General features: G+C 37.2%; 1 protein-coding gene across 1 annotated transcript in view; it reads left to right on the top strand.

Annotated features, from left to right (window-relative positions):
- The window catches only part of LOC131162011 (uncharacterized), a 76,300-nt gene that overhangs the window by 49,645 nt on the left and 6,037 nt on the right, over nucleotides 1-20,618 (top strand). The window contains exons 8-9 of the mRNA XM_058118106.1: nucleotides 16,954-17,024; nucleotides 17,117-17,273. Of these exons, the coding sequence (XP_057974089.1) occupies nucleotides 16,954-17,024; nucleotides 17,117-17,273 (228 nt within the window). The remainder of the gene's footprint in view (nucleotides 1-16,953; nucleotides 17,025-17,116; nucleotides 17,274-20,618) is intronic.

The following is a 20,618-nucleotide window of genomic DNA, read 5'->3' as shown; positions in this document are numbered from 1 at the left end:
TTATGTTGTTACTGTAAAGCAAATAATAACGTGAAACATTTTATGAGTCCAAAATAAGAAATAGACGAGGAATAACTGTTCCCAAATTTCATTATGGGGATGCCTATTCCTTTCTTATAACATGTTAAATGAAATAATTAGGAATATATGAGGAATAACTATTCACTTGATTTCCAAAATTTAAATTATATTACATCTTATTCCAATGAATAGCTATTCCGCTGAACCAAACGAGTCATTAGTATTTTAGAATAGGTGGTAATTGTTACTAATTTACATAAGGGGGCAGTTATTATAAGCTTAGAATAAGTGAATTACAAATAATTAAGAAGTTACTGTTTATATAAGGGCGGTAAGGCCACAAGGGTAAGTGGAAAGGGTAATTGGGAATTTGGGGTTTTGGAAGGGGCAAAACAGTGAAAGAAGGGGCGTGGGGTTTAATTAGGTGCTGAAGTGTTGCACAGCAACATTAGGAGGCAAGGAGCACAAAAAGTCCAGAGACTGCATCGATAGAGGCTGCGAATGTGAGCCTGTGATGATGCCTCTCCTTTAGTTTGCCACCTGCTGCAGCTGTGTAAGAGACAGAGAGCTAGGAGCTGCAGTGCTTGCTAGGGTTTCTTTGGAGTTTTGGGGAAGAGGAAGAAGATGAAGTGATTAGGTTTTCTTAGTTTAGGGCTTTCTTAGTTTACAGATTCAAAATTCATTTTTATTTCAGTTTTCTCCCAACAAAATTGAGCTACAGTGCCAAATTAATGGAAATTTTCAAATTTTGGTCGAAATTTACTGAAATTCCAAAATTTCAGTGGAAAGTTTTCAAACAAGAATCTGAAAGCGAGTTTCCACTCGATACCCTCCGGAACTTGAAATTTTGACCAAAATTTAAATCCTTGCTTTCACTGCACAGATCTTCCTATTGCTGTTTGAAAAAGTAAGGGCTGTTGTACTCAACACCCTATTTCTAACTTTGTGTCCTGTGATCCCTTGTTCCCTCCATATCATTGTTTTATTATGTTATTATTGCCCATCTCTGTTCTAATATCTTTGTTTGAGGCGCTGTCTCTTATTGGGTGGAGAGTTGTAACAGAAGAAGAGATGCATGCTTTGCTGGAAAATGATGTGTGGGAACTCATAAAAGTTCCTGCACATGAGTTTGTTGTTGGTTGTCATTGGGTGTTTGATGTGAAGGTAAACCTGGATGATCTTGTTGATGTTTTGAAGGCAAGATTAGTGGCTAAAGTTCGCAGTGAGGTGTATGGCTTGGATTTTTCATACACATTCCCACTGGTGGCCAAAATTGCATTTGTTTGTATGTCTAGTTGCCATTTTTCATTGGTCATTACTCTAGTTAGATGTTAAGAATGCATTGTTACTTGGTGGCCTTTAGGACAAGATTTACATGGAGCAACCTCCACGGTTTGCCACTTGTAGGGAGTTAAGAGTTGGTGGTCTAAAAAAGTTTTTTATATGGCTTAAAATAGTTTCCTAGAGCATCTTAGGCAGATTTAGGGAAGTTGTTATTGATTTTGGTCTTCGAAGATGTGGGGTAGATCATTTTGTATTCTACGTGGTGTTGGTAAAATTTGCTGATTGTTTATGTGGATGATATTGTAATGACAGGTGACGATAGTGAGGGCAAACAACATCTAAAGCAGATGATGTTCTAAAGTCTAAACTAAAGTTTGAGACCATTGAAGTACTTCTTGGAAATTTTGCTAGCTAGATAATCGTTGGGAATTGTCTTGTCGTATGAGGAAATATGTCATTATGAGGCAAGTTGGGTTCCAAATATGGATCTTGTCAACACATGCAGGCCATAGATCACGTTCGATAGATGGTGTCATGGCAAGATAAATATGTGTAGGACTAGGGTAAATCTATCCCTTTAAGCTCAATGGAATTGCCACGAATTTTTATTTAAATTAAGTGTGATTAATTACCAATTTATGAAACCTAGGTAAAAAAAACTAGTGGGGCTTGATCTGCAAGCCAGATTTTAGTTTGGGAGTACAATTGTGCGAGAGAAAGGCATTAGCACCCTTACACACCATCCTATGTATGATCACCAAATCAAATCAATTGTCCTTATCCTTAACTTTCCTTTAAATATTGAGTCACTTTGCATTTTTCATGGCAGTCCGATTGGAGATGCAAGTCTTCTCTCGCCTCAAGAAGCCCTAGGAGAGCTCTAATCCACACATTTAGGGCGGGAAAAATGTATTGCTTTCTCTCTCACCCCCTCTTGCGGAACAATTCTTTCTCCCTCTCAAGTGTACGATGATATGGCTTCTTATGCAGTAGGTCATGTTGAATTGGTTGATCCATATCAGGAAGACCCTTTGATCTGCACTTGTATAAGGTAGGGGAGTTCTCTTCTCTGCTCGTGGTCAAGAATAACGTGGTGTGTAACAGATAGGTTAGGTTTTCTAAAGAGGCAGTTTTTTGGTTTGCTGAAGGGTTGTGCGTGTTTGGCTAGATGGAAAGAGGATATCAGATTTTCCGTAAGGACATCATGCAGTACTGGATGTCGATTAGGTGGACGAAGGTGGCAAAGCTTATGGAGTTAGGGTTTGGATGGAAAGGAAGGAAAATTCATTGTTCATTCCTGGCGGCACAAAGGGTGAGCGTTGGCAAAACTTTGCAAGCGATTTCTACAAGATAGCGACGAAATTTTGGAAGGAATCTGAAGCTATAGTTGCAAGTGACTCATCACATTCCCGTTCGTGGAGTCGGTGGTGCTGGAAGGTAAAAAGGGCGAACGTGTGGGTTGTGGTCATGGTTTTAAATAACGGCTGTGACCATTATGTAACGGTGTTACGTAACGGTTTTTTGACTTACCGATACCGTTACACACCGCGAAATCGGTGAGAAGAAAAATCATGGCTATAGCGGCCGTTACGGATTACGACCATAACGTAAAGGTTGCTATGTAACTACTATAGGAATGTAACGGCAAAAAAATTATTTTATTTTTTACTTATCTTCTCACTTTTTCCCTCTCTTTCATAAATCATTCTCAATATACAATGTGGAGAGAGGGGAAAAGATTATATTGAGGATGACAATGATACAAAATGTACTATTTCTTTAAATACTCACAAGAGATGCATTAATTAATAATTTGAAAATACTAACTTTTTAGGAAAATATTTTATTTTGATAATATTAGTAATGTGATATTTATATTCTATATTTTTCAACTTTAAACTTCTTTCTTTTCTAGCAATTTTATATTTGTATTATTCGTATGTCCTATCTGTCTAATAGATTAATGGAGTGTATAATGTATTTTGTTTTATTAATTAATTTAGCACACATAAGAATTTATCACAGATAAGAATAATGTGAAGTATAAATATTCACACACATGTAATTTTTTTAGCAATGGTGGTTTAAAAAAATGTAAACTTGTTGCCCTTACCAATCTATTTAGTCACTCAAACTAAAGGATCCAAAATACACTAAAACTCTTTCTAAGAAGGGCTAAAAGCTTAAAACATGCAAGTACACTAATATGCTCAAGGTTGTGTGTGCTTCAATAAAATTCACGGCCGGTACACCCGTTTCCCGTTATGTAACATGTGCTACTCCCGCTTTCCGTTACACCCGTTACCGTTACGTTACATTACCTAATACTGTGATTTAAAACCATGGTTGTGGTAGTCAGTCTTGCTCTGGAAATTAGCATGTGGTGGGTGTGAGCAAACCTGGGTTTTGGAAGTCAGGAACCATAGCAGAACAACTGGAATCATTCAATCAGAATGGCAAGGAAGCTACAGTTTCGGCACGAGCAGCGATCTCCTAAGATGCTGTTAGGGCTGCGTTTGGGGTGGAAGCTACAAGGAGGAATGGGTCGGGCATTATTTAAGGTAAATCTTTCTTTAATAAATTGGGTCAATTATTTGATCAGGCCCAATTTTTAGAACAGTCTCAAAGGGAGGATGTGGTCCCTTTGGCTTCATGCAGATGGGCTAAGGTGGTAGTCAAGCTTATGTTTTGGATAATAGTGTTCCAGGTACTTCCTTGCTGGAAGCCAATATGGGCAGACTCAAATTTCTGTTCTTAGATACCAAAAGCTGAGAATTGGGAAGGAGGACACTGTATCTTTTGTTAGTGCTATACGTTCCTCGTCTACAGATTCCCAAGATATTAGTCAAATTGATCAAGTTTTGGAGCAAACTGAGATTAGCAGCAGAGTAGATTTGAAACAATATTGGGTGATAAAAATGCAACAAGTTTTGAAGAGGGGTTAGAAAGTGACGTGGAAAAGAAGAAAAAAATTAGAAGTTGCTTTGGGGGGAGGAAGTCTGATGGCTTTTGTATTAATTATGAAACAAGTTTTATGCTCGTCGAGGGCGGCTTGTATGGGTGCTGAAATGAGGAAGGTGTTCGAAGATAAGAGTGAGTCAGTGGCAAAGTTATTAAAGAGAGATTCTAAAGGAGAGCTTAGTATAGTGGAAGATTCACATATGCTAAGGAGGAGGCTGGATGTAGTTTTGGGGTGAGTAAAGAAAAAGAGTGAAAGAAATGGGGACTTCTCTTATTCACAAAGTGATGATATTAATGAGTTTGATTGTGGTGGTTGGCTATTGTTGGATGAGATTCGAGAACAATATGGGTATGTTTTGGCTTCTTGTGAAGAGATTGGGGATTTATCTTATGTCCATCCACCTCTGTTGGAAGGACTTGAGGGAGTTTCTATCTTTGATAATGATGATCAGGTTATCAATTTATAGCGAAGGTATGGAATTTTGCTTACTCCTGTGGAGGAGGTTCCTAAGGACTTAGAAGCACAAAACCTTTTGGATAAAATGGGCTTAAGGTTGTTTGATTTTGGAGGAAATGAAGTGCGCATTGCTGGAGGCAAAAGTCAAAAGTTGAAGGGACTAAGGGAATTAAAGAAATTGAAGAGCTCGGTCAATTTGATGGAAAGGGTTGAAAAGGTGCTTCCTTGGTTAACATTGTGGAATGTTATTTCTTTAGGGGTTGACTAGTGTTTTTTGTTTTGTTTTTTTCCCCTTTTTTCTTTTCCTTAGGAGGTTTTTCTTGTTTTATTTGGTGGACTCCTTGTCCCCACACGTATCTTCCATTCTTCCCTTCTTTCTATCTAATATAGCTTCTTTTTTTATTAAAAAAAAAATGCACTCATTTAGGGCATCCATAGTTGGACTTATTCAATTAGGATTCTCAAGATTAAAAAGGTAGCCAACACATGGGAATAAATCATAAAGAAGGGGTAAAAACCCACCAATCAAGCGAGAATATCAAACCTTGCTAAAACAGGAAAAACATGATCAATAAAATGTGAAATAGCAAATAAGATTCATCATTGCCTAAAACAGACCACATTTAAAGGGCAAGTGCATCACTCCATAAAGAAATTAAGATCAAGCTCCATTATTGCCCTAGGCTAAAAGAGATTACCAAAATAACCACAATTGCACATACCCTTTTCAAAAGATACAGACTTTCCTCAAACAAGGAAGTGATAAAAGCAAAATCAAAACCTTCCTAAAAAAAGTAAAAATGTTTATGTACAAAAGGGAACTTTTTTTTTTTTTCTTGCAATTTTAATTTTCCAGTTTGTAAATTTTTTCAATTTTAAAATTTAAGGATGCAAAAAGCAATATGAAAACCCTAGGATTCCTAAAAATTAACTTATTTTTTTATCATTTAGAATTTTTTTGAGATTTTAAAATAATAAATAACATAATAATAATTTTTAAATAATAATAATAATAATAATAATAATAATAATAATCATAATAATAATAATAATCCTACAATTACAAAACTCTATTTGTGAATTTTCTGCTTTTTCTCATTTTTTGTATTTTCTTATATTTTTAAATAAAAGCTTAAAGGAAATCCTAAAAAAGCAATAACAACAACAACAACAACAAAAACCACTAGAATTTTTTCGTTTCTATTTTAATTTTTAAAGAAAACAAATGTCAACTAAATAAGTTGAAAAAAAAAAAAGTCAAACACAAAAAAAAGAGAGAGGCCCGTTTTTGCATGCCTCATGCAAAATTATACAAAGTAACAAAAATTCAATACACTAAATAAAGGAAAGGACTTGCCTGGGATTTTCAGTCTATCTGAGAATCCTTTCCTGTCTTCTTCACAGCAGCAGCAGAAAGGAGTCCTAGCAGCCATACCTGCAGATTTGCACAGCCATAGCAGCAGCCATGCGGCTGCTATTCTGGCTGCCACAGAACCACAACCTGCTGCCCAGCCATACACCACTTACTGCCCAGCCACTGGAAAAAACAGCAACCAGTCTCCACCTCACTCTTTCTCTCTCTCTTAAATATACTTACAAAATAGAGGAAGAGGGACCAGAAGATGCATGCGTTGTGGAGATAGACAATCAGGCATGCGTGTGGGTGTGTGTGGAGTGATGGGCAGCCATGGAGATTTGGTTTCCAGCAAACTAAGATGAGAGTGATAAAGGTTGGGCTACCATTATAGATTTTGATGGGGTTGCTGCAACTATAGAGAATGTGAAAGGACTTGTGCATGGTAGTATCATGTAAGAACTAGTGCCTAGAGAAATCATGATAATGAAGGATGATGATGATTTTGGAGATGGATGGAAGATAATGATGTTTGCACTTTCCATACACAAATGAGAGGAGAATAGATGAGCATTATGAGATCATGGTTCTAAATAAGTCAAGCAAGAAACTGAATCTTAACCTGCATGCAAGAGATAGGGGAGAATTCCTTACCACCCAGGTTTTTTCTTGAACATAGGCTGTCTAGGGTTCTCTTCTCCAACCTTTTTTCACGCCCCCAAACATGTAGCCTCGCTCCCCAATTTCTATTCCCTCCCCTTATGCCTCCATGAGCTCTTTTATTAGAGATCTATGGATAGGGTTTTGTGCCCTAAAAACCAATCATTCCAAAAATACCCATAGAAATTCAATTTTTTACTTACTTATCAAGGGGAATGAACTTGGGCATAGCCCCAGCCCAGATTAACCCTATTTGCAAAAACAACCTGAATTTTCCCTCTGAGATCAATGAAATTAGGTCAGCCCATTGGGATTGTGCAATTGGAGTCCAGAGTTAGCTGGGGGAAAAAATGGGTTCTTATAAATCCTATAGCAAATTAATGCAGGATGAGGTTGAATTGTTGGCTGATCTTGGATGATACTGAAGACTAGTTGGAAAGTTGAGCTGTCATATAGTCATGAGGTTAGATACTTCTTTTGCAACTAGTGTTGTTAGTCAGTTCTTGGACTCTCAACGAACTTGTCATTAGGATGCTATTATCAACATCTTGATATATCTTGAAGGTGCACTGCTTGAAAGCTTCTATTTTAGGATCATAGTCATACTCTTCTTTGAAGATATACGTATGCAGATTGGGTTGGATCTCTTTTTGACAGAAGATGCAGAGCTAGGCACCACGTGTTTGTTGTTGTGAATTTGGTGTCTTAGAAGGGTAACAAGCAAATTGCAGTTGCAAGGTTAGTACTGAGTCCAGGTGCACTGCCATGGATCATATACTACCTGTGAATTGATTTGTTAAAGAGTACACTGGAAGAACTTGGGTTTTAACATTGCCAGCCTGTGGAGTCAACGGGTGATAATTAGGTTCAGTTGTATTGCTTCAAATCTAGTTTCATTTTCATGAGACAGTAACGCACATTGAAGTTGATTGTCACTTTGTTTGAGAACAGCGTTTGGAAAAGTGCATCAAAACAACCATGTGAAGTTTGAGTATCAATTGGCTGATTCTTACCAAGTCTTTGGGGGTGCCTGATTTAATTTTGTTCTGAGCAAGCTAGGAGCATGTGATATATGTAGTTTTGCTTGAGGGGAAGTGTTGACTGTTACCGTGCATTAAGGGCATTATTGACTTCTATGTATATGAGATATAAATACAGTGAGAGACCTAATTGTTACCATGTTCTCCAATTTTGAGAAATTTCCTACTCCCTATATTCTTCTCTCTCTCTCTCTCTCTCTCTCTCTCCTTAGGTAAAAAAAAGCGATTTTATTAAGAATGAGGAGTAGAACAAAGAGTATAAGAAATCCTCCTTCAAAGATGCAAGAAGAAAGGAAAAAACAAAATCAAAATAAAATTGAAATAAATCAAAACAGCTCAGCTAACCAATCATGCTGTAAATCAGAAAATGAAAACTGTTTGAAACACCCAGCTGCAAAAACCCACAAGGAGGTCAAACGTTGAATCCTATCCCAAAGCAAAACCGAAGGCTTCCTCTTCCCCGTAAAGTACGACTTCTGTTCCAACCAAATCCCCCGCAAAACTGCAAAAACTGCACACCTCCACAATGCCAATGCATCGTTATCGCTCCGAAACCTGAAAAATGGATAACCAACAAATCTTTCGTCACTTCGGACGCACTCTCCAGATAATCCAAAAAGATTGTTCCACACCCTCCAAGAAAAAGAGCGATGAAGGAAAAGGTGGGGAGCAGATTCGGAATTTTGAAAACTCAGAGAACAAAAATCCTGAGGTAAAGACTTAAAAGGACTCCAACTCTGCGACAGATTGTTAGTGTTAATAGTATTAAGAGTGATCAACCAAATAAAATCCGTAATCTTAGAGTGGACTTTAGCATTCCAAACGGATCTATGAAGCGGGAAAGACAAGGTTTTATTGGATAAATGCTCAAAAAACGATATATAAGAATACTCCCAGATGAATCATGAATCCAAGAACAATATCTGCTCCTTTAGGAAAGGAGCCTACCATCCAAACTTAATAAGGAGGCAAGCTCCAAAACCTCCCTATCATTTAAGAGCCCAACAAAAATGGAAATCCCAATAGAAACCAGACCCATTGGAAATAAAGAAAGAAGAAATTGATTCATTATGCAAAGAGGACAATCAAAACAAATGGGGAAAATATGAACAAAGCAAGAAAAGCAAAGAGCCCCCCACCCAAATGTCTTCACAAAACTGAATATGACACCCATTCCCCTCAATAAAATTTGTCTTTTTGAGTAAAAGGAGGATATAACTGTGAAATACCCTTCAAAGGACTTTCATAAGAACAGCTAAACACCCATTATTCCTGCAGGCCAAATTTACTCTTAATAAGTTTGTGCCAAAAGGAAGACTCCTCTAAGGGAAATTGCCACAACCACCTATTCTCTTCTCTTTATTTTATAACATTTATGATTCAATGACAAAATGAAGATTTCAATTCACAATTTGAATCTTGGTTTTACAACTATGAATTTTCCTAATATCTAGGCACCTTGGATATAAAAAAATAAAATATATGTACAGTAATTTGACCTCAAAAAGTATTTTGGTGTGTAAGAAGTTTTACCCTTCAAGCATAGTTTTGAGAATGAGACTTGATTTAGAATTTCCCTAATGGGTGCAAAAGGGATGGGACTTGATATAGTAATTATCTGATATGCATGGTTGTATAAAATGGTAAAGCTTTTACCAATGATTGGTCAGGTTGAAGAAAGCTTCCTCACCCAGGAGTTGTGATACAGTCTTTAGAATATTAGAGATTGATGTTTTCATCATTGCAAAATCTCCTTATAACTTGTTTGAGCCTTTTCTGACTACATGGTATTGGTGGTGTTGACCTTTAAACACCTAAATCTTGTAAATTTTATAAAATATCACCCCCTTGACCATGTGACAAGGGTGGAATTCTAATCGACTGACAGGAGCTAATAAAACTTAGGGATACACTTGTTGAAGGTGGACCTAGTCTAAAACCAGTTCATAAAGGAGGGGCATAGGCCGGTATGCAGATATGGTTGGAGAATTCAAGAAGCACGGGGGCAGTGAGAAAGTGATTATTGCCGTCAAAAGTCTATATAAAGGGGGAAGATCATCAAAGAAAAGATCTCTACACCACTTAACAGCATTTGTCTTTACTAATTTTATCTTAGTTAGCCATTAGTTGTTAGTCCTAGTTTAGCTTTGCTCATTTGCTTCCATTCCAATTCTACAGAACAGTAATCAGTTAGTTCTTTACTGAAAATAATTTTAGCTGTTTGTTAAAGGAGGGTGCTGATTGTGTGGATTGTGTGGTGGGTCTTCCTACTGATTTGTTGAATGAAATGGTTTTTCAAATGATTTGGGAGTCATGTGGAAGCTGATAAGACAGAAAAAATTGTTCAAACTTGAAGTGATCTAGACATCTCATCAAAGTTTATGTATTTGCAGATTCTGGTGATGGTGAGAGTGGAAAGCAGTTACCGATGTTTGGTCAGGTTGAAGAGAGCTTCCTTATCCGAAAGTCATGCTACTATCTTAGAGTGTTGTTAAGAGATTGACATTTTCATCATTGCAAACTCCCCTTACAATTTGTTTGAGTCTTTATGGGCCCCATAAATACTTTTTTGACTAAATAACATTGATGGCATTGACTTTTAAATACCTAAATTTAATAAATATTTAAAAAATGCTACCACCTTGATTATACGACGAGTGGAATTCTAATATGTTGAGAGAAGCTCAAACTCAGGGCTACACTTTTTTTTTTTTGATATCGTCGGGTGTCGTGGCATCCTAGGCACTAGTCACGTGACACTCCCATTGACTGGGCACTCCGTGAAGGCGTCACAGGGTACTCAGACTAATCCCACGCCTGCACACACAGTGCCCTGCACACGTGCAGGAGGTAAATCGCGGATATACACTCGGCTGACAGGGTTCGAACCCTCATTCCACTGTCAAGCGGCCCTCGAGACTCCGTCCTTACCACTCGAGCTTGTGCCCAGGGGCAACTCAGGACTACATTTGTTGAAGGTGGGCCTGGTCTAAAACCAGTTCATAAAAGAGGGGGATATACCAGTATGCAGATGTGGTTGAAGAATTCAAGGAGCATGGGGACATTGTGAAAGTAATTATTGCCATCAAGAGTCTATATAAAGGGAGGAGATCATCAAAGAAATGGTCTCTATGCTAGATGACAGCATTTGCCTTTACTAATTTTATCTTAGCAAGCCATTAGTTGTTCACGCTTAGCTTAGTTCGTTTGCTTCCTATTGATTTGTTGAATGAGAAGGTTTTTCACATGATTGGAGATATCCTTGGGAGTCGTGTGGAAGATGATGAGGGCAGAAGAAATTGTTCAAACTTGAAATGGGCTAGATATATGATCAAAGTTATGTACTTGCAGATCCTGGTGACGGTGAGAGTGGAGGTTGGAATGTGGATACTGGATAGTGTGAGTTCCAATCTAGACTGACTCTGCTTTGTGGATGAGGAGGTCAAAAGGGTGCTTTTTTTTTGGGGGTGGGGGGGAGGGGGTTAAAGCTTGGCGCTCACGTCTAGAGGGGGAGGGACCGCGTCACTAGGATAAGAGAGATCGGGATTGAACAATCTTTTCAAAGCTCAAATTTAAGGGTTCAAACTCTTTTGCTTTACTCGGTAGGGATGATTTTGAAAACTTGGGAAATAGAATCAAGTCCATATATACTGATTGTTAGCCAACGGCCCAGCCCATTTCCTCTTTGGCTAGGTTTCAGACAGATAAAGGAGAATCTCCATAATGCATTGTCTTGGGAGATAAAGGGAAACAGGCGAGGCATGATGATTCTCCATTGAAGGGAAATTCTAAGAACCTGAGAGGAGAGGATGGAGAGTTCTTAGGTCCTTAGAGCCAGAGGATGATTGGAGATAATATCCAAAGTTTATGGTGTGAAAGAGATTGACAGACAGAATGGAAGATCTTTCATGGGCCACAACTGGGGTTACATACGAATCAGATATCCAAAAAGCTGGAAAAGTTGCAGCAGATGATTTGAGCAATGCAATAATTGAAGTTGATCAAGTGGATATTTTTTGTCAAGTGCCTTCTCTTAGCCATTGTGGAGCCTGACGATGGGCTAATGTGGTGTTATTAGAGATAGAATCAGGACCTCACAAGGCTGAGTTTCAAGGTGGTTAAGAACAGGTTATTAAAAGGCATTGGTAAAATCTTGAGGCATCTATTGCTTGGTTGGAGAATGAAGTAATGGTGCTTCTATTAAATTTGGAGATAAGATTGAGAGTGAGTAGCAGTGAAGAGAGATTAAGGGTTTAATTTCTCAGGGAAGGGAGTCAGGAGAGAACAAGTTCAGAATAATTTCTAGTGTTAGAGATTTCCATGACCAGGACAAAATGAAAGTGATGAATGGGTTTTTAAGGAAGTTGAAACCTGAAGTTGTTTGTCTTCAAAAAGCTACAATGGAGGATCTTTCCAGGGGTTTATTTGATCTATTTGGGGTGGAAGAAAGGTATCTGGACAACTGTTGTTGCTCCAGAATTTTAGCAGGGACTCTTGTGCTCTGTGATAATAGACAGATCAACGAGATTGAAGAGGTGATTGGGATTTATTCTGTGTCTTGTCTCTTTGAATTTGAAGATTCAAGGGTACAGGGGTCTTAGGAGAATATGCTACTGCAGAAGATAGAGATAGAACTTTGGGAAGAGTTGGTGTAAGTGAGGAATAAATGGAGTCATCCTTGGTGTGTTAGTAAGGATAATAGGAGCTGTGAAAGAGAGCTCTCAATTCATGGGTGTGTCTTATTGACCTTCTTTTGCAAAAGGCGCATTTGGTCCCAACACTAAGGAGGTGATCATGCTGTCTGCAATTGACATCATTGGTTCCAACAGGTAGGAAGCACTTTCTATGAAATTCTGTAAGTGTTTCTGTCCAAAATCCTCTCACTTTCTTTTCTTGGAAGCTGTTTGGAAATATTTGGTTATAGGGTACAATCTTTATGGGAGGGGCGATTTTTCTTAGCTGGTGATTCATGGGCAAACAGATGGAAAAACTCCAATCATTTACTGCACTGCTTGCCTACTGCCCTTTTCTTGGGAAATTTGTAGCTTTCTTTGGCTGTGAATCAATGTGGTTTGTGTCATGCTTTCTATTATTTGTTCTTTCTTTCATTTTTTGAATCTTAAAGGTGGCAATAGGAGTGTTGAAAGGGTGTGGATCTCCCAACTTGTGTTGTTTAGTGCATCCAAGAAAAGAATCAAAGAGCTTTTGAAGGAAGAGAGGTTCCTGTACAGAAATTCAAAGCACAATATTTGTTTTGAGTTCTGGAAAATTTATGACAGACCTCAACTATTGGGCTGAACTTTTTTATCTTGGTTTTATGTAAAGTTCAGAGTTTCTCCTAACTGTACTTGGGTGGCATCCACTTGCTGCCTTTTTGATTTTATTTAATTATCTTTACTTTAAAAAAAAAAAATTACTTTGTTGCAATTAGTTAACTTTTCATTTCTTTGGGCAATCCAGAACTTCCTTATAGTTGAGCTTTTGTATTAGTCTTTGACCAAGCAGTTGAAAAGAAGGGTTCCTTGGTCTCCCTTCTTGCTTGATGCCTGACACCTGTGGTCATTGATGGTTAGTTGCAGCAAACTATTTAGGACACATCCACGATCATTAGTTAAGAGTCTTAAGACTCAATTAAGTAATTATCAAGTGTTTGATCGGCCCAAGTGTGCCCTGTAGCCATAACGGTTGAAGTTTGTTAGGTGGCATTCTTCTTTAATATATAATAATCAGAGCTTGTACATGATTATTGAGGCTGGAATGTCATTAAAAATAGGAATATATTGTGGTCCAACAAAAGCATTGAAACATTCACCAACCCTAGATGTCAAAGGTTGGAAAGTGCGTTGTCTGGGTGGAATGTGATAATCAAGGGCACAAATATTACTATTACACCCAAAGTTTTGGCTGGCTAAAACAAAGGACCATGGTTTCATGGGATTCTAATAATATGGTTTTTTGTGATTAATAGTGAAATATTTGTTAGCCTTAATGGCCCAAGGTTGCATGATGGCCTGGAATTTCATTTTACGTTTGTGAAAAATGAAATGAAATTCGCTTGAGTTGTTTATAATATTGATAATGTAGACATCAGTCATACCTTCCCCACTCCCCCCCCCCCCCCCCCCCCCCCAAAAAAAAAAAAAGAAAAAAAGAAAAAGAAATCATTGTACTCAAAGATAGGAAAGACATGTCCATACCTTTGCCCAATGAAAGTCTAAAACCATTCAGCTGATTTTTTGCTGATTGAGCCAATTTGGTTGATGGTGGGCCATGGTGATGTAGCATTCTATCTATTCTTCTTAGCTTCCTTAATTTTGGCTGTTAACATTACCATTTCCTTCTCTGCAGCAGAGGTGGAGAGTACGCTGTGAGATTTGTTTGAATAGAGCATTAAACATTATGCATTCTCAATCCCCCACCCCCACATTTGCGTGGTTCCTGCACAGCTAAGGGAGCTGGGGTGTGTAGGAGTAGCCATCATTTACCCCTGGTTTTTTTAAGGCTAACTCATCCTCAGAGATGTAGTTGCCATTGGATTCCTTTTCAACTAGCTGTCAGCCTTGGGGCTTGGTTCACCAGATGGGAGTAAATTTGAGTCATGAGATACATCTTGGCCCTAGATGAAAATTGGGGAATTAATTCTTTTTGGATATATCTCAGTTAGGAGTTTGATGGAGTACAATGTGTTTTTCTTAATCGATTTTTGCTTAATTCTTTTGCATGCATAGTGAGATTATCCTGCTACCTTGCACATTTCTTCATTTAGTGTTGAAACACTTGGCCTACTTTTCTAGGGTGTGCTTGTGCATTTGTCAATGACATTGTTTAACATTTCTAGTTGAATATGACTTGGATTAGAAAGCTATTGCACTTCACTTCTCATACCATAGGTTGTGGTAGACGAGCTTTTAAAATCACAGGAGTGGAATTACGGTTTGAATTTTCCTCAAGGAGGAAAGTGTCATTGATTGGAGCCTCATTGCATGCCAAGTCCTTTGGAGGAGGCTGACGCTGTCCTTCTAACAGGCCACTTGCCATTCCTTTATTCTTGCTATTTCTAGATATCACACAGGGCATTTCCAAAAACTTATGTTGATACTAGTTAGTGATTGTGGGTGTGTCAAAGACATATCTCCCTGCTAAAATTGATGATCCAGCTGGTTTGGAAGGGGGGAGAGATCGAAGAGAAGTTCTTTTGATTGCTTGGTCAAAATGCAAAGCTCTAGCAGCGATGTGGATGGGAGTTCTTGTATTTTTGGAAATATTGATTGCTTTAAAGAATAGAGGAAATACTAAAAGAATCAAATTAATCAAATACTAATAAAAATCAAGTAATTGTAGATCAACTACAATAATCTGTACCAAAAGTGTAACTGATTACAATGGTGATGGCTTAGTGAGAGGAGATCAATAAAGGGAGCAAGCTAAGATAAACTAAGATTTAATAGCTAGTGGCTGTGGCAAGATTTAAGAGATAGGACAGATCAATGGGGGAATCCTTCAAATAAAATCTAAAACTGGCATGTAATGCATTATGATTGATTTGCATCAATCTTCTCATATGCGCAGCTGAAGCATCAATCCAGTGAGAATGTCATCATCTTTATGCATAAGCATTCAAGTACAATGATATTAAGCTGAATATCTTATGCCTTGAACCAGCACTAGAAAATGGTGTCTTTTAACTGCCATGTATTTAATTTTATTTAAGTTGATATGGTTTCCTAAGATGGTAATGGTCGTGAGCCATAGGTCTTGCGAAGTTTAAAAAGAATTCGCTACCACCTTGATAGGAAGTGAAAATTGATTTCTCTATTTTTACCACAAAATAAATTTATGGAATTTTAATAGTCAATTTGCAATTCTATGATCATTAAACAGTATTTGTTTCCATGATCATTATAAAATAACCCCATGATGGGAAGCTTGGAATTTGCTCTTAGATTTGAATTTGTGTGGATTCAGATAAAATGCAGAAAAAATTTGTATTAAATTTCATCCAAATCAGTGTTAAAAAGCTCAATCAAGCCTCAAGGCAAGGCATGCTTAAAACGCCTTGAGGCTCAATCTAAAATACCAAATTCCAAAAAGGCTAACGCATTACATGTTGAGGCTTACACATTTTTGCAAAAAGTACACCTTTTGTGCCTTTTTAGTTGAGGCTTACGCATTTTGGGTGTGTGATTCTCAAGTTAGAATTGGTTAGAAAATTTTAACTACATGTTTGTACAAAAGGAATGTCATAATATGAGTTTATTTCTAAAACTCTTGAATCTCAACCTTTCCAAAATAACTGGACTTGTATCTTAAGTCATGAAAATAGTTTTGAACTTTGTTATGGTATAGCTATCTCTTGTCATGATTTAGGCCATGTATTCAAGTTAGCAATTTTTGAATGGCGAACAAGCATTTTGCGAAGTACATTTAGTTTTTCTTTTTTACATTATATTTGTGATTTTCTTAACTTTTGAGGGTTAAAACGCCTTGCTTTACGCCTACACCTTTTAAACATTGATCCAAATCCATACAAATTGAAATCCAAGACTTGAAATCCATGCTCCCAAACACAATCTAAGGGTTTTTATTTATGAATATCATTGTTCATTTGTTAATTAAAACTATTATTGTGTTATAGTTGCTGGGGAAAAAACGTGGATTATAGATATTTACTCGCATCAGGAGCATGGAGTTTAGTGCTTTGATTTGGATTTTGTAGAATTCAACAAAAAATCAGTATAATTTGTATTGCTTTTTGTCCAAACCCACATTATTTCAATTTTGAAGCTCGAATTCTATGTTCACACAATGTAAATATATTGTCAGGTTTTGTCTTCTCTGAATAGGATTTTCATGTTAGTACTGTCTTCACTCTTCACGTGGCTCAACTAATTATTGGTCAATGTTTTGATTGGTGAATCCTAAATTTGAAAATTTCCTTACTGTTTTTCTGTTTTTGGCAAAATTATATACAGGTTGATAGTCAAGGTTACTAATCACCCCCATCCAGAAAATAATGAAAGAAAAGATATAAAAACAGATAATTGAGGTTCAATTAACCTCCACTCTTATTGCACATTTGCACCTCATGATTTAAGATAGTGCATAGTTTATGAATCTTCTTTTCGTATATATTGTGCTACTGATGACAATTCCACTGCATATCTTGCTGGTGCCAGCTCTTAGTGCCTGTGATCTTGACAAGTTTTTGAAATCAATAGGGAGAGACCCCTCATATGTTGACCTTGAGGTAATTTAATTTTCTATTTCTTATCTGAGTTTCACCCATTTATTATTGTTTTATTAAATTATTTGATGGCATATGATTGTGCCCTGTCATAGGCTAACCCAGCAGTAGGGAAGGATCAACCTCCTGATCTAGCTACTTTTGTTCTGTCTGGAGCTGCAGCCTTGCCAGATCCTTCAGAAAAGGCAGCATCCCTGCAAGGTCATCCCAACAATCATGTTACTGAAGATAGTAAGTCCACGGTTGTTACAGGTATAAGTATTTCAAGGACAGAATACCTTTGATTCAGTTGTGTGTCTATTCAGAAGATATTGATGACACTGTTTGCTGTTCTTTCTGCCATATGCTGTAGCAATCCCTTCCCCTTGCAGCAACTCAAGAAAAGAAAAACCCACCGCAAACAGTAAAATGAAATGCGAAAAACATGTTGACTGTGAATGGCTTTTATGAAATTGTTCTACTTTGTTCATATTATGACACATGGAATGAGTTAATAATCTTCCTTGACCAGGATTGGTTTTAGTATTTGGCATAAACTTGACAACCTTCCTTTAACCCACCCTGTCTTATTTGGAGAATATGCAAAATCTGTTCTTTCTATTCTAGTACATAATAGCACTAAATACCCCTTCATCCCTTAATATGGCATTTGGGTCTCTATTCCCCGTATGATTTCAGTAAGCAATTCCTTTTGCCCTTATTTTCTTTTTTAATTGGGAGGTGCTAAACAGCTAGACTCTCCAACCACTGCAGGATGTTGCCTGGGTTGTGCAGAATGACAGAAATGGATTCATTATTGTTGATTCCACATAGTGGGGACTCATTAGAGGAGAAATGAGGGTTTTATGTAACTTGAGAACCTAAACAATACCTTGTCTTCCAGATAAATATCTCATGTACATCAAATGACAATCTTAACCTCACGAACATAATAACACATGGTAATTGGTAGCACTCGCCTTCAAGCCAGAGAATATATGTTTTATGCTCCTAGGTTGTTACATATAAATTTAACCCAGGCAGCCCCTAAGTATGTAGTGAAGCAGCCAATTGGTGCTCGACTTTAAATGAGTAGTTGCAACGAGCTTTTGCACAACTTTTTCCTGAACAAAATGACAAATAACTTCAATGTGTTTCATCCTTTGAAAACTGGATTTGAATCAATATGATCTGCAGCTTGATTATCACACATCAGCTCCATATGTTGTGAATGCAGTGAACCAAACTCTTCCTTGTTCCAACATATTCCTCAACCAAACCAGGTAGCATGGGCCATGGCACTGCACACTCACCATAGTTTGCTTGTTAATGTTTCAAGACAGCAGGCTGCAACAAACAAACACGTAATACCTTGTCATTGATCTCCTTTCAAAAGGACAGGAGATGACATGAAATCCAACCCAATCTGCATCTATGCATACCTGAACATGAGTATGACCATGGTATTGTACAAGAGACCTCTTTTGGTAGCACCTTTGAGGTATTGCAAGTTGTGATACATCCAGTGACTAGTTCAGGGAAAATTAGGGAATTGATTGACAACACTTGTTGAGATAGTTATGTTTGGACTATGAGATAGTTTAATTGCCCAACAAGTCTCCAATATCATGCTAGATCAGCAAACAGGTCATCTATGTTGAGAAAGATACATTGGACTATGAGATAGTTTAATTGCCCAAAAAGTCTCCAATATCATTCAAGATCAGCTAACAGGTCACCTTGATTTGACAATAATTTCTTGTTAGAATTCAAAGGTATATCAACAAGGTTAAGTCCCAACAGCCCCTTGTCATCCAACATGTCCAGGACATATTTCCTCTTGTGGTGAGACAATTCCTATACTAATGTAGATACCTCAATTCCCAAGCATTTGTCCAAGATCTTTAGTATGGAACTTTGCCTGCAAAAACTGCTTTAAATGTTGTATACCCTGACTATCACTGCTTGTGACTACAACGAGTAAGATTTTATCATGTAATAGTAAAACATTAAGTGATCTACCAAATATCCATTGCACTGAATCTATCAAATCATGTTCTGGAAGATTGATCTAAACTGTTCAAAGATTTTTTAAGATGTTCCACCAAGCCTAATTCTCCATGAGAACAACCTTGCAAAGTTGCTCTATATAGACTTCGTCTTGAAGATCACCATGTAAGAAGCATTTTTGGCATCCAATTGGAGCATGGCCAGTGACATGTAGTAAGTATCTAAAGAGATAGAGATGCACTGATGTAAGTTCGGTGCAAGAGAAATTGTCTCTGAATAATTATACCGTATATTTGAGTGTATCATTTAGTTGTGAGTCATGCCTTCAAGTGGGCAACAAAATCATCAGGATTGATATGCACATTATAAATCCAACAACCCTCAATGACAGACATATCAACTGGAAGTGGCACAAGCTCCCCAATATCATTTGACTGTCGGGCATACATCTTCTTCAGCCAAGGCATCTTTCCACCTAGAATGGGACAAGGCTTCAAATAAGGAGTCAGGAAAAGAGAGGATAAAGAATTACTTAAACAAGAAGAAAAGGGTGACAAAAGGTCATATCACATGAAGGTAGAGATAGGATGTTGAGTGCAGATGCGTTTGCCTTTTTGAGCAGTAATAGGAAGATCAATATCATGAGATATGGTATTAATAGACAAGGGAACCAGAGGGGCAACACTAGAATTTGAAGCGGTCTTTGCTACCTTATGTCATTGTCTTCCATACACATGTAAATTAGGATGGGGGATGACAACTAGAAATACTCGCTGGGAATAAAGGAGCTGGAGGATGACTGGGCAGAGGTAATAAACCCAAATCAAGAAAACTAGGTAATGTGAAGGAATCACCAAGATTTGCAGGGCTGAAAGAGTTTGGTAGTTGGAAGCATGGTCTTAAATTTCCACGAAATTGTCAAAATTTTCGGTTTCCGTCACCCTCAAAATCGAAATGGCAGTCGATTTCCATCTTGCATAATTTCCATCAGAATCTCAACAAATCATCCGAAATTTATCGAAATCTCGAAATTTTAGCGGAACTTATTGAAAGATTAACTATGTAATGAAATTTCCTTAAAATTCAAATGAGAGATTTAGGAGTGAAGTGAAATTTCTGTCTTGATTTTTTTTATTGATTTTTATTGAATCAAAAGATTATCACAAGTGCTTCTAGAATTATATGAAAAGATAAACTTACAACAACATTTTATTTAACCATTCATGTCTAAATTATCATTATTTGTAAAATAAATAATATTAAATGATTTATGAATTTGATTTGTATTAACTAAATATGTTTAACGCACGCTATCTGACAAATACTTTTGATACACATACAATATTACAACTTTTCCACCTCATACACAGCATAGATGTATTTATCTTGTAATATATTAGTCCTAAAACTTACATTTTTATGTATGTGAACCATTTCTAAAGTTTCACAGAGAATTCCATGTTTTACTACTGATTTCTGTTATTTTTTCAAAATCAAAATTGAAATTAACATCGAGATCAAAATTTACGTTGAAATTTCCGTATTTTTGAAGTTTCGAAATTTGAGTCGAAATCGAAATTTAAAACCTTGGTTGGAAGTAGACTCAAA

This window comes from Malania oleifera, chromosome 8, assembly GCF_029873635.1.
Source record: "Malania oleifera isolate guangnan ecotype guangnan chromosome 8, ASM2987363v1, whole genome shotgun sequence".
Classification (NCBI taxonomy): Eukaryota; Viridiplantae; Streptophyta; class Magnoliopsida; order Santalales; family Ximeniaceae; genus Malania; species Malania oleifera.
This window is presented reverse-complemented; position numbering and strand designations above follow the sequence as displayed.